The sequence below is a fragment of the Chrysemys picta genome, chromosome 1 (assembly GCF_011386835.1).
Source record: "Chrysemys picta bellii isolate R12L10 chromosome 1, ASM1138683v2, whole genome shotgun sequence".
Lineage (NCBI taxonomy): Eukaryota > Metazoa > Chordata > Testudines > Emydidae > Chrysemys > Chrysemys picta.
The window spans coordinates 43527690-43543194 of record NC_088791.1 but is presented as its reverse complement, the minus strand read 5'-3'; the positions used below and the strand labels follow the sequence as shown (position 1 = coordinate 43543194).

At 43.7% G+C, this 15505-nt stretch overlaps 1 protein-coding gene across 14 annotated transcripts in view; it reads right to left on the bottom strand.

Moving 5' to 3' along the window:
• Positions 1 to 11255, bottom strand: part of CADPS2 (calcium dependent secretion activator 2) — a 568361-nt gene extending 557106 nt beyond the window's left edge. For 6 of the 14 annotated variants that reach the window (XM_065555930.1, XM_065555970.1, XM_065555926.1 and 3 more), the window contains exon 1: positions 10599 to 11253. In XM_065555930.1, coding sequence (XP_065412002.1) covers positions 10599 to 10949 — 351 coding nt within the window. In that variant the 5' untranslated portion in view covers positions 10950 to 11253. Of the gene's footprint in view, positions 1 to 10598 lie in introns of all 14 variants that reach the window. The other 8 variants (XM_065555959.1, XM_065555931.1, XM_065555945.1 and 5 more) reach the window with 3 other exon arrangements.
• Positions 11256 to 15505: the final 4250 nt, after the last annotated feature.

Here is a 15505-nt window from a genome sequence, read left to right as displayed (position 1 = left end):
TCCCTGGGGATAGACACCGTGGTTTTGTTTCTTGCTAAATTTTTCCTGATAGTTGGAGGTTTTTATTATTATAACTTATGATCAACTTTTCTATCATCGATAAAATCCTAGAAAAAATGGGGAAAAAAAACAGGCGAAAGGAAGCTTGTGGGATTCAGATGAAAATGAATTATTGAATTCCATTATTCCCAGCTTTGAGTAGTAATGCTTCTGATGTACTCACTTGTGGGTTTGTTTGGTTATATCCGCAACCTCCTATTTTCAAGTGAAAAATATGAAATGTCAGTCATTTACTACTTGAAATAGTTTATTCTTTTTACTTCTTCTGATTCAGATATTAGACTGATTTAGTTCTGATCTTAAACAGCCAGCTAAATTAGTGTCCATTCTTTATAATCAGTTAAAGGCATAGTTTAATTAACTCTTGGTGTTGTATGACTTCACACCATGCTTGGGAATATTTCTCTCTTTGGTTTTGATAGGTTTTTTATTGATTTATTTTTGAATTCTTCCCCCATCCTTGGATTTCTACTGTATGTACATGTTGATTATTAAAGTAAAATTATAAATATGGAAGGAAAAAGCAGTCGTTTGATATCCTTTCAGGCACTGAATTTTACCACTTTATTGTCCTCTGTTTACTCAGGAACCCTCCTCCTGATGTGTCACCCAGAGACCATTCCTCTCGCATGTAGTCCATGAATAAAACTGAGCACTATAATTGTCACAATCTTTTCTCACTCAGGTAGTTCAATGCATGTTCACAAACAAAATTCTTTCTAGACTGAAAACAGTTTACAGAACAATCCATTTCTGTTTACACACTTTATTCTATGAGCTTTCCAAATATAAATTGAATCAGCTGTATTTTGGGAGGATGGGGGTGAGAAGAAAGACACCACCATATACTTCATTGGATTCTCAGGAACAAAGAACAAAGTCATAACTTGTTTTAGACTAGGCTTTATTGCTCAGAGAAAATAGAATGCCACCCTCAGTACACTGAGGACATTAACATTCCAAGACATCTGGAGAAGTATGTGGTTGAATATTTGCAAAATATTCACTGGAATGATGGTCTTCTGGTTAAGACACAGCATTGATACTCAGGAGGCCTAGATTCAACTTTGGCTCTACTGAAGACTTAGTGTGTCAACTTGAGAAAAATCACTTAGTCTCTCTGTTCTTCAGTTGCACATCTGTAAAGTGAAGGTAATAATCCTGCCCTCCCTCACAGGGGAGCTGTGGGAGAATAAATCCACAAATACTTGAAGATGCTCTGATGCTACAACATTGGTAAGTACAATGATAGACAACAATGGATTGCACAACCATTGCTGCATCTTTTCATTATTTCATTTCCTCTTCCACAATAAATGTGGCGAGATCTACCGTGAAGTTTATTTGGAAGGTTTTTCATCACTCAGCATGTACATTCACATCTATGGAGTACAGCACTTCTAGCAAAAGGGTGCACCCCTGCCCTGATCCCTTGAGGACTTCTTACCTCTCTGTGCTAGATAGCCTCCAATTTAATGCTTAAGCCAGCCATTTTAGCACATTTGACCATTGTTTTAACTTTTGTCTCAAGCAAAAGAAAAGTCTTGCTGATCTTGAATGGAGTACAGGGACTCGGCACCTTAAAACGAGCCACTCCTGGAAGTATTTCTGTTAATCTTCCCAATTTCTCTAAAAATGTTTAGCATGGATTTTTTACCCTTGCAATTTGCCTTAGTCTAGTGGTAATTAGATAATAAAAGGATCGGGTGGTAGGATTCCACCTAGAGCCAGATTTCACAGGAATATTTTTAGTTATGCATAATCCTGTAGATTAATTCTAACATCTATTTAACAACTATTTTTCTTACATAGCTTGTGCTTAAATAAAATAAAGGGATGAAATTATAGTAAATTATACAGTCAAAAACAGGTTATTGGATTAGGTGAACCACTAATCTGCTCCAATATGGCAGTTCTTATATAAAATACTCTAATATTTGTTTTTACTTCTTGTTTCCTGAGCTTCATAAATGAGCTGAATACATTTCTTGTTGTATAGGGGGGAGTAAATGCTAAATCACAGTTTAAAAACATTTAAGTTCATTAATACAACTCAGCCTATAAAATTAAGTATTTTGGTCTCAGGATATCAGAGAGACCACTGCATTGGTTTTAAAAGAAATAAACCATTTCCTCATACATATTGTTTCTGTTCAGACTGAGGTTGTAGTTTAATATGTGGTTTCCATCACATTCCATCACATTCCCTACTGGATAATATATTCCACATAACAAAAAGCAGCAGTCTGGCACATCTTGCAGTATTTGCTAAGCAACAAACTAATACTGAATTAACAGAAAAAATAAAATAAAATTAGCAGAAAAAATCAAAGCCTAATAAATTATCTAACCTCTTTTTAGTTTATCAGTAAGGCCTGGTCTACACTATGACTTTAATTCGGATTTAGCAGTGTTAAATCGAATTAACCCTGCACCCGTCCACACAACGAAGCCATTTATTTCGAAATAAAGGGCTCTTTCTGTACTCCACCCCGACTAGCGGAGTAGCGCCGAAATAGATATTGTCATTTCAAATTAGGGTTAGTGTGGCCGCAATTCGATGGTATTGGCCTCCGGGAGATGTCCCACAGCGCACCATTGTGACCGCTCTGGACAGCAATCGAACTCGGATGCACTGGCCAGGTAGACAGGAAAAGCCCCGTGAACGTATGAATTTCATTTCCTGTTTGCCCAGCGTGGAGAGCACAGGTGACCACAGGTAGCTCAGCTCATCAGAACAGGTAACCATGCAGGCCGATAATCGAAAAAGAGCACCAGCATGGACCGTACGGGAGGAACTGGATCTGATCGCTATATGAGGAGAGGATTCAGTGCTAGCAGAACTTTGTTCGAAAAGACGAAATGCCAAAACTTTTGAAAAAATCTCCAAGGGCATGATGGAGAGAGGCCACAATAGGGACTCAGATCAGTGCCACGTGAAAGTCAAGGAGCTCAGACAAGCCTACCAAAAAACAAAGGAGGCAAATGGTCGCTCCGGGTCAGAGCCGCAGACATGCCGCTTCTACGACGAGCTGCATGCAGTTCTAGGGGGGGCCGCCACCACTACCCCACCTCTGACTCTGGATTCCGAGGCGGGGATAATCTCATCAGCTACACCTGAGGATTCTGTGGACGGGGAAGAGGAGGAGGAGGAGGACAAGCTTGCGGAGAGCACCCAGCACTCCGTTCTCCCCAACAGCCAGGATCTTTCTCTCAGCCTGACTGAAGTACCCTCCCAACCCAGTATCCAAGACCATGACCCCATGGAAGGGACCTCAGGTGAGTTTACCTTTTAAAATATAAAACTTGTTTTAAAAGCAAGCGTTTTTTAATGATTACTTTGCCCTGAGGACTTGGGATGCATTCGTGGCCAGTACAGCTACTGGAAAAGTCTGTTAACGTGTCTGGGGATGGAGCGGAAATCCTCCAGGGACATCTCCATGAAGCTCTCCTGGAGGTACTCCAAAAGCCTTGCCACAAGGTTTCTGGGCAGTGCAGCCTTATTCCATCCTCCATGGTAGGACACTTGACCACACCATGCTTGCAGCAAGTAATCTGGTATCATTGCATGACAAAGCCTGGCAGCGTATGGTCCCGGTGTTTGCTGGCATTCAAGCAACATCCGTTCTTTAACTCGCTGTGTAATCCTCAGGAGAGTGATATCGCTCATGGTAACCTGGTTGAAATACGGGAATTTAATTAAGGGGACAGAGGTGGCCATTCCTACTGGGCTGTTTGCCTGTGGCTGAAAAGAAATCCTTCCCTGCAGTTAGCCAAGCGTGGGCGGGGGGCGGGGGGGGAAAAGGGGAATTGGCCCTGAGCTTTTCGCGTTTGGCTAGCAGGGATCTTCCCTGATACCAGCCACGCGGTGGGGGGAGGGATAAAGCGATCATCCCAGAGAATTGGATGGGGGGGCGGGTTAGTTTGTTTTCTGCTGCTGAAGGTTAACAGGAAAACCGCAGCAGTCAACGGGCTTTGCTTGGTATGTGGGAAAGGAGGGCGCAGAAGCCGAAAGACAATGGCTTACCATGGCCGCATGCAAGCTGAATTCTATTGCCCGGACCTGCGTCTGTGATCTCTAACACCAAAGTCACAGGCACTCAATATTAAGATGGAAAATGCGACCTTGTACTGAAATCACATGTGCTATGTAATGTGAATAGCGTTGTTCACCATGAAAGAGTATAAGCATTGTTCTGTAAAACGTATCATTTTAAAAACTTCTCTTTTTTTTCAACCCTCCCTCCAGCAGCTGCAAATTTTTCAAGCCTCCCTCCCGAAGGCTCTCTCAGATGGGCAGCGCAGAAAGAGGACGCGAGACGAGATGTTCACGGAAATAATGGAATGCACCCGCAATGAAATAGCTCATTTGAATGAGTGGAAGGACACGGTATCTAAATTTAGGAAAGATATCAGTGAACGTGAGGTCATGAGGGACGCTCGAGATGAGAGGTGGCAGGCTGCAATGCTGGGGCTGCTGCATGATCAAACGGACATGCTCCGGCGTCTGGTGGAGCTTCAGGAACGGCAGCAGGATAACAGACTACCGCTGCAGCCGCTGTATGACCTCCCTCCCCCCTCACCATGTTCCATATCCTCCTCACCCAGACGTGTAAGAACGCGGGGGAGGAGGGGCTCCGTGCACCCTCCCACTCCACCCCAGTGGACAGCCCAACCAAAAGGCTGTCATCATATTGCATTTTTTCAGTGGCCTTTTACTTCCCTCTTACCCTCCTCCCAAACCTCACCCAGATTATAAACATAGGGAGAGAGCCAACAAGGTAATCAATTAATAAAGAATATATGATTTTTAATGATAGTGACTTTATTTTCTTTGAAAGCAAGCTGGGGGAAGGGGGAGGGTGGGTTCCTTACAGGGAATGAGTCAATAAAGGGGGCAGGTTTTCATGAAGGAGAAAAACTGAAATTTCACATTGTAGCCTGGCCAGTCATGAAACTGGTTTTCAAAGCTTCTCTGATGCACAGCGCTTCCTGGTGTGCGCTTCTAATCGCCCTGGTGTCTGGCTGCGCGTAATCAGCAGCCAGGCGATTTGCCTCAGCCTCCCACCCCGCCATAAAGGTCTCCCCCTTATTTTCACAGAGATTGTGGAGCACACAGCAAGCAGAAATAACAATGGGGAAATTGGTTTGGCTGAGGTCTGAGCGAGTCAGTAACTATCGCCAGCGACCTTGTAAATGGCCAAATGCACATTTTACCACCATTCTGCACTTGCTCAGCCTGTAGTTGAACTGCTCCTGACTCCTGTCCAGGCTGCCTGCATATGGCTTCATGAGCCATGGCATTAAGGGGTAGGCTGGGTCCCCAAGAATAACTATTGGCATTTCAACATCCCCAACAGTTATTTTCTGGTCCGGGAAGTAAGTCCCTTGCTGCAGCCGTTTAAACAGATTAGTGTTCCTGAAGATGCGAGCGTCATGAACCCTTCCCGGCCAGCCCACGTTGATGTTGGTGAAACGTCCCTTGTGATCCTCAAGTGCTTGCAGCACCATTGAAAAGTACCCCTTGCGGTTTATGTACTGGGTACCCTGGTGCTCTGGTACCAAGATAGGGATATGGGTTTCATCTATCACCCCACCACAGTTAGGGAATCCCATTGCAGCAAAGCCATCCACTATGACCTGCACATTTCCCAGAGTCACTACCTTTCATAGCAGCACCTCAGTGATTGTTTTGGCTACTTGCATCACAGCAGCCCCCCACAGTAGATCTGCCCACTCCAAATTGATTCCCGACTGACCGGTAGCTGTCTGGCGTTGCAAACTTACACAGGGCTATCGCCACTCACTTCTCAACTGTGAGGGCTGCTCTCATCTTGGTATTGTGGCGCTTCAGGGCAGGGGAAAGCAAGTCACAAAGTTCCAAGAAAGTGCCCTTACGCATGCGAAAGTTTCGCAACCACTGGGAATCGTCCCACACCTGCAACACTATGCGGTCCCACCAGTCTGTGCTTGTTTCCCGGGCCCAGAATCCGTGTTCCACGGCTATAACCTGCCCCATTAACAGCATGATCTCCAAAGCACCGGGTCCCGTGGTTTGATAGCATTCCACGTCCATATCCTCATCACTCTCACCGCCGCGCTGCCGTAGCCTACTCCTCGCCGCCTGGTTTTGCAGGGTCTGGTTCAGCATAAACTGCACGATAACGCACAAGGTGTTTACAATGTTCATGACTGCTGTTTTGAGCTGAGCGGGCTCCATGCTTGCCGTGGTATGGCGTCTGCACTCTTCACCCAGGAAAAAAGCGCGAAACGGTTGTCTGCTGTTGCTTCCCTGGAGAGGGGGGAGGATATACCCAGAACCACCCGCGACAATGTTTTTGGCCCCATCAGGCATTGGGATCTCAACCCAGAATTCCAATGGGTGGAGGAGACTGCGAGAACTATGGGATAGCTACCCACAGTGCAGTGCTCCAGAAATTGACGCTAGCCCCGGTACATGGACGCACACCACCGAATTAATGTGCTTAGTGTGGCCGCATACATTTGACTTTATACAATCGGTTTCCAAAATTCAAGTTATATAAATTCGGATTAATCCCGTAGTGTAGACATACCCTAAGACTGCTAGAAGCCTGCAAGCAAAAACATCACTGATAGTGCACAGCATCAAGAGATCTGGTCTTTGGGAAGACTGAGATGATGCCAGAATTTGGAGTATTTCCACATGTAGGTCACTGGTTCAAATCCTTCCCAATCATCAGTGACAACCAGTGGATACCATATGAACTATTTAGTGGTCTATGTTAAACAACACAATAGGGTGGTCTCAGTCCAGTTCCCTGTGAAAAGGACCGCAGAAATTGTCATTACAAGTGACATTAAACATCCGTATAACAGACTTCAAGGATTAAATAAATGTGAATAAGAGATTTTAACCCTTCGATGTGATAGGACAGAAGGCTGGTCTTGCAGTTGAGGAACTGTACCAGGACTTGAAAGATCTTGGTTCATTTTTCAACTGCACCACAGGACTTCCTGTCTCACCTTAGGCATGTCACTTAGATTGTCTGTGCCCATTTGTAAAATGGGGACGATACCTGTTTCGATCACAATTGTTCCTTCTAACCTTAAAATAATCTAAGAACCTCTTAGTCGGGGTTGAGGCACATTGGCAGGATCTTGCACACTTGCTACCCAGAACATACCAGTTGTGGAACTTTGCACAAGCATGATGTTCACTTTTTAAAATGTTTTTTGATTTCAGATACCCCATTATTTAAAACCTATGAGGCCAGAAGTCAAAAAATCCTCAAAATGTGATAAGGGAATTTAAGACAAGCCACGCATCTGGAAGTGAAGCTTCCTGAGGCAATTTACCTTAGAAAGAGATTACTTAACACATTATCAAGAAGAAAGCATGTTATAGAAGGGCTAGGAAGAGGGTGTAGGGGGTAGAGAAATAGTAAGGTAAGCAAACCCATACCTATTGTTAACAAATATGGTTAATTAGCTTGTGTACCAGGAGGAGAAAAGAACACAGATAGCAGGAGCTGTCTATAGTAGTTAGCCTCACACATAAAAAAAAGCAGCCCAACGTACTATATAATCCAAATAATAAAATATGTAGTAGATCAATGAGATTTTCATATAGGTTATCGAATACTCCGTTTTTAAAATGACAACATTCCTATTTGTCTAGTGGCTCTGATTAATATATGAGTTATCAATAGCCAAAGAGTTCAAGAAGATATTTGTGCATTTGACAATTAAACCTCTAAACATTTTGTGGACAAGAAATGAAAGCTAAGAAAATTATCAAGATATATCTAAATAATCTTTGAGGAGTTATTATATAAAGAGTAAAGTTTTACATATGAAGTTTTAAAAAGCTAATTTTGAAATAGACAAAGATTCAGATTATTTCAAATTATAGGTTTTGTTTGTGGCAGGGTCTATGATTTTCATGTTTGGGAAAACACTGTAGTTCCTACTATAATCTAAATAATGAATGAATGATTTAAGTAGATTTGCAATTTGAAATTCCAGACTGTATGGCTAAATTGTAAATTCATCCCTAGTACAAAGTGGGATATTGCTTTCTGTTACGTTCCAGACAGCACTGTAAATGATCATGAGGCATGTACTGAAAACAGGTGTGTTTACAATTCAGACAATTCCTGGTAAATAAAACATTCTAGCTGAGCAGCTGAAACCTAACAGATCTACAGTATTTTTAAATAGGTTACATTTACTAGATTATTATAACAACAACATCTGATAGTTTTTTACTTCTAACAGTAATGGACACTGAAAAATGACATGTTTTTCTTTCTTACAAAAGCACTAGGTTTTTCAGCCTGATTAAAAACATAAAACATCTTTCTAGTTCCACAGTTAAATTCTTAAAGCAAATGAAAATTTGTCCCAATTTAATTACTGTACACTGAATGTCATGTGTCACTTAGAAGTGAAAATTGCAGGTAGTCATATTTGATTTGAGGTGAGATGTCAGATTGGGTGATTTACAGCTCAATGACTAAACATTAATACAGCAAGTGTCATACTTTTACACTGGGTGCAACACCAATAAGTGCCCTACACTGATCTCAGAAATTCTCAAGAACCTCTTTCACACACCTTTAGAAACACCATGTACATGGTACTACCTTGGAGCATTACCATCAAAATAAGTGAATTCAAAGGTTGTAGTCAATTGCAGCAGCTGGGTGCTTAGCATTTTGGAAAAATCAGGCCATTTATTTTTAGGTCCTAAATATAGATTAAGGAACCTAACTTTAGGCACTTGTTTTTGAAAAATCTTGACCATGGGTTTCTCTGTTTAAATAAGTAAGATGAAATAAAAGAATTACTACAATATGCTATTTTGTTGCTGTTACTATCATCACATTACATTAGTGCCTACTGGATTTTTGTGACAATCTGCCATCACCTATATCAGTCACATTCAGGCTGGCACCCTACATGTCCCCAAAACAGTAAACACTTAAACTAATAGTTTACTAGTCTTCACAGAAACAAACCAAGTGGAATTCAATCCATTTTGTGGATTAAAAATAAATACATTCTGAAATATATGAAGATTTGAATCTATGTAAAAGTAAATACCCAGACAATTCTCTTTCCCAATAGCCCTTACATATTCAAAAAGATCAAGAGTCAGAATCAAAGTATTCTGTCTGGAGACTGAATTTAAAAAGATTCTCTCCGTTAGCCTCTAGCGCAGTCATTAATAGAAGTTTGTTTAGTATCCTTCTAGAAATTGATTATGCAATATTTACAGAACCAAGTACAAAATGAAAAGATTTCAAATTTTAAAATAAACTTTCCAATAACTGAGTATTTTTTAAGCTACTGAAAAATCTAAAAGCATAGAGTAACACACTATCTTGGGAGCCTGCCCCAAATATATTGCACAGCAAATGAAACTTTGCTCTACCTTTAATAAAAGGCAAACAATCACGTTATTGGGTCCCTGAGTTGTTAAGACACTGTTTCGCCTTATCTGGAGTCTGCATTTAGTAATAATCACTGAAACAAAATAGATGGATTGTCTCATTTACAAAACAATTCTCCTTTGTATTATATCCATGATTTATCTTTAAATGTATTTGGTCAGCACATTATTTTTTGCATGAAATACCTTTCAGAGTTTAATGTCATTTTAACATCTGTTTTGCCATGGATCATACCCTGCTGGATTAGTACTTCTAACAAGTCTTCCAGTATTTATTTTTTTACTATAAAATGATCCTATATGCCCATATTTGACAATATAGGTGGATTTAACTGTCACCCTGAAAAACTTATAATTTGTAAAGAAATTTTCTTCTGCTCGTTTCTACATGCCACTAGTGCCGTGCTGGTTTTAAAAATGCACTGGAACCTACTTTAGAGAGTATCTGCTGCAAAGATAATCCTGTTAACACCGACATAAAATACAGGAAATTGATTCCCTTTGCAGAAACATCTGTGAAAATTATTATCAACATTCTGTTGAACGACTGCATTTTCTTCCTCCCAAACGTTCGGAGGCTCATTAAACAAACGCCTATTAAAGAGATCAACCTGTTGAAGGAACCAGAGATGTGCCCAGCCTAGAATATGGTAGTGTCTGAACAGGCTCCTCCATGCTCTGTTAGCGAGCTGGAAACTAATCTCAACAGTGCGGTGTGACCCACTGACACAAAAACACTTCACTACTGAACCGATCGATACAGAGACTCGGATGAAAGGTGGGCAGACGATGGCCCACAATCCCGGTCTCGGGCGTGTTCAGAAGAAGTTACGGGCGATTTAATACTTTATGGCACTTTAGAGACGTGCAGCGGGATCCCGGGGATTGCACCCCGACTGAGCAGGCACGCCTGGCTCAGGCTGCCAGTAGCGATCAACTGCTGCTGCTGCTACCGAGATGGGGGTCGCATTGCAGAAAACAAACCCAAAGCTCGCGGACCATGCAGCGGAGATGGAGCAGGGGCGGAGCGGTCAGTGCCCAGTGGCCAGGCGGGAAGTGGTGGCGGGGGAGGCTGGTGGGACCGGTGCCCGCGGCGACTCACCTTCTGCTGCCTCCGGGCCATGTCGGTGGGCTGCTTGGCGTTGAACGGGTACGCGATGCACCTCACTATGAACACATACAGCTGCAGCCGGAGCCGCTTCTCACTCTCCTCTTTCTGCAGCCTCTCCTGCTCCTCCCTGCCCTCGCTCAGCACCGAGGGGCTGGGGCTCGCCGGTCTGGCGGAGCCGCTGCCCTGGCGCCCCGGCTCCCTCGCGCGGGGCTCCCGGTTGGGAGCCGGCAGGACTCGCGGCAAGCTACCGCTGCAGCCCCCGGGCGCCACCACCAGCACCTCCCGCCTCTCCTCTTCCAGCACCTCGTCGGACTCCTCTTCGCTGGAGGACGGGTCCAGCATGGTGCCGGCAACGCGCGGCCCCTGCCTGCGGGCGCGGAGCGAAAGGGAAAGCGGCACGCACCTTTCCGGACACGTCGAGTTTTACACACCGACCAGTTCCTACCCGCGGCAGCCGCCAGGGAGGGGGCGGGGCCTGGGAAGGGGGTCGAGCTTGGGTTGCCTTGGGAATTGCTCTGGCCGGCTCCTATCAGAGCTCCGGCCAGCCTGTCACTTCTCCCCAAGCGACGGGGACGGGCTCCGCCCGCCGGCGGCTGCGGCGCCGCGCAGGTGGGGAACCTGTAGCGCCCACAACAAGCAACACGTGGAACGGAATGTTAATGGGGCTCGGCGCGCTCCGCCCGCCCCGCGCCGCTGCCGAGCCCGCCCAAGCGCTGTCTGGCTCCTGCTGGGAAACAAAAACAGAGGAAAGCTGTCGCCACCTGGATCCTGCTGATGTTGGGTCCCGCCGCTAACGAAGCGTCGCCGCTCCGATTGCACCAGGAAAAACCCTGCCACAAAACAGGGATCCAGCCAACTTTTGCCTTCCCCCAGGTCCCCGGCCTGAGTAGAGAATGCCGCCGCGCCTGCTCCGCCAGAAAACAGAAATCCCAATCCTGATGCATCTTTGCACAGTCCCACTAAACCCCGGATCCAGCACTGGGATCCAGTTTAGCGTTGCCACTTTTCGGGGGGGAGGGGGAAAATTGGGAACAACTTAATCGCTATCATGGAAAAAATATGCAAGTTGGTTAATACGATCATTTGCATATAAGCAGAAGTGTAATTGAGGTTTTGTTTGTGTTTTAATGTGTGGATCTAGTGGTGGTGAATGAATCCATTTGAACTTCCCAGGTGAATGACATTTCCTCTTTAGCTTCCTGAACACACAGCCCCGCCAGCTGGGTCAGATTGGGGAAATACCACTCTTCGAAACTACACCCATAAAATAAACTGCCTGGGCAAATAGCCAAAATGAGATACCTCTCACAGTAGCTTGTGCAATGTTCAAGATATCATTCACTGGGCAGCTGCTAGGGCTTCACTAGCTTCCTTGAGCTTAGTTCCCCTTCTGGAGGGCTTGAATATGTACTTGTGCTTTGCTAGGTGCCTTGAGTGTGTCTCCTTCTCAAAGGGGGGGAAATAATAAATCTGCCAAAGAGCTACATGATTGTGGCAACAAAAGGAGATATAGCTCATAGTAACTTGTGTAGATCTGTGACCCTACTCTCTTAGCTGAGGAATTAAATATTTAACAATGGTGACATTTAAATTTATGATTAGTGGACATCTGAGGTAGCATTTCACTGAGATGAAAGGAGCAGTTCACACCTCTCAGCACTATTGGTCCCGGCTCTATCAAGGTTCATGTTTGTGAGGTTTTCTTCGCAAGCTTAACACCTAGAGACTTTTTAGCCTATATTCTGGGGAACAAAATAGCTCCTTCAAAGACATTTGAATGCTTGCTGTTTTGGAGCCCTAACTACCAGTGTGGCTCAACAGTGATAGGTGTGTAACCTCTTGGCAAAGTGTGTGTGACTTCCCCCTCTCGGAGTTGAAGGTAACCTACTTTAAGGATTCATTCTTAAATTAACTTATTGGAGGACTGGATGCCACAGGATATTGATATAGACTACACAGCCTTTCACTGTAGGGACTGAAGGTTGTTTCTATCAAATGGATGTTTGGTGGCCCTTATATGAGATGAGTTTGCCAGGGTTTAATTCCAGCTCCCACTTTGCAAACTCACCACCTCGCTTTGCTCAAATCAACAAACTCAGTATAGAGACCAAGAACTGCAGGGGCCCTGAAGACTGAACTACTCCTGTTACCCTTAAAGGAATATATATAATTGTCAGTAAATACTATTGTCCTTTTTAAAAGGTTTTGTTGTTAGATAGTAATATTTCCTTTGTACTCCGCATTTATTTGATGGTCCTATGCATACACTGGATTATATTTAAGCAATTATTTGCAGGATTAGCTAGCCTATTCGTACACATAGAAGCTGCCATATTACATTAAACTTGAGTGTGCTACCAGTACAGTAAGCAACTGCACAGTGCCAGATTAAAGAATTTTGGAGCCCTATGCTTGTGGAAATTGGGGGCCTGCCATCTTTTCTCAAATTTGTCCTGAGTGGTACTGTGACCCCATGTACTAGGTCGCAATGCCACTCACTCAGAGTTGGCCTAGCTGCCCCCCTCATGACAGAGGAGGCAGCCATGCCATCCCTAAGCAGTGTTCTAACCCTGTGTGCCACGTCACTCCACCACCCACAAAAAAACTGGTGACCTGAGATGGGGGTTTAGTATAAGTGACCAAGTGCACATTGGTTAATCCAGAGCTGCATCTACAGCTATTATAGACTGATACAGGTTTAGATATCTGTGGAGAACTAGGAAACATTTGTATTATTTTTATGAATATTGGTCATGCCTCTGTGTTTATAATGAGTTGCTTGCTATGGAGTTAGAGCAACAGGGAGCTGTTAGAGTAACCAAGCATGAAAGGTAACACAATGGCCTAGATAAGGAGCATCCTCAAAGGCAACAGCCAGATTAACAGCTGTGAAGAGTCGACTCCTCGGTCCCAATCCTGGTTACGTGGCTGTTTTGCCAAGGTTGAGAACATGGAGATCACAAGAGAAAAGGCACTAAGATCTGCCCTAAGAGAAGGCAGGAGAAGTTGTCAGCTGTGGCAGGCTGACACAGACTGATGGAGAGTCAGGGTCTGTGGCAAGCAAATTGTAACTTGTGCTCCCCCAAGAGAATAGGAGGCACCTAACATAAATTATGTCTTTTAGTGGCTTGAGGGGAATGCCAAGCATAGCTAAGACAGTATGTGTTCTTTTAAATCCGTTTGTTTAAATCCTCTTTGTTGTTTTAAATCCATTTGTCTGAGTGCTACTCACCTTTTGGCAAAATAAATCATACTTTGTTTTGAAGAAGCTGCTTCTGCGTCACTGTATACTGCTACTGTACCCATGCTTCCAAAGGGAAATTCCTGCAGGTGCCAAGCCTGTTGGGCCTTCTAGGTATCATGGTTGGCAACCAGGGCGTGTAACTCAGAGAGTCACTCGGAGAATGGTTAGATTGTGGGATCCCATGCCACAGAAGAGTAGAGGCCTTGGCCAGTTACTTGAAAGGGGTGCACATGGGGGACTGGAAAAGAATCTCAGCAGGGGCAGCCTAGCCAGGGCCATGACAAACAAAACCATTAGAACTGAAAGAATAGATTTATTCATGTACACACCAGTTTTCTCCATGGGAACTACCGTGTGCACACTCAGATTTGCAGGTGTCTTTCATGAAAATTTATTGTAATTTATATTTTTGTGGCTTACATCTGTCATTCTGACAGGGAGGATGGGCTGGCATTTAGGGCACAAGCCTAATACATGGGAGACTGGGTTCATGCCCCTGTTTTGCTACAGACTTACTGTGTGACTTTGGGCAAGTCACAACCTCTCTGTGCTTTAATTCCCCATCTCTGACATGGGCCTATCCTTGAGGTGGCTGGAATTCTAGTTACTTACCCGATCCAAGAAACTGGCAGAGAAGTCAGCCCTACCCAACTTTAGATCATCATCAGCTCCTATTTCCATCATTCTAAGTGCTTCACAAACACAATACAGGTACCACTATGAAACAGAGATGGGCCCAAACCAGAACTCCTTTAGGCTTTGAGAGTCTAGATTCAAACATTGTGGCTGAGGTCTATTTCTATTAAAGGCCTAGATTTAAACTTTTTTGGGGAAAATTTGGATCCAGATCTGAACTTCACAGCTTGGTCCCATCTCTACTTACCACTGATGACATTTTTAAAAGAAAATCAAATCATGCTACCCTGCAAAATGTGTTTACAAATAAAAATACTTTTAAATTCTTTTTAACAGATTCCTGGTCCGAGGCATTTTTCAGCTCAAAAGGTACTGCATTCCACAGACTCAGAGCTGAAGGAACAGGGACACAACCCTTTATTATTTATTGAGCACTGTCAGCATGCATGGTGCTAAACAGAGAGGATGAGAGGGTCCCTGCCCCAAGGTGCTTACAATCTAACCTGTTCTGGTCCTTTATGCTTTTAGGACCAAACTTGTTGCTTCCTCTGACTTGAGAAGTCATAGGGCATCAGAAGATAAGTAAATTATGTGAAACGTTATGAACTTTCACTAGTCTGGTATATAGATAGCAGGTAGGAAACCTTCAAGTTTAAAAGTCATAAATAAGAGTCATTCCTGTCTGCTATATATATATACACACCAATTAGTCAATTCAGGTTTGTAGAAATCAGTGATATGTTATATGTTCTCTTAACACTTTGTGTACCATGGCATCTCAGTGGACCATGCCCATTCCAGGCAAATTCTGCTTCCATCAGGGGAGTTGTTGTGCACAACCAAAGGTCCACAATTCCATATTACTGAGGTTTTTGTTTTGTTTTTTTAACATAGGGCCCAAATCCTGCAGTAGGAGTTTTACTTGCATCAGCACTGCAGGATTTGGTCATAAATCTATAATACCAGCTACTGCCATATTAATCTTAGGTTTTCCATACTGTGTTATCATACAGTGGAT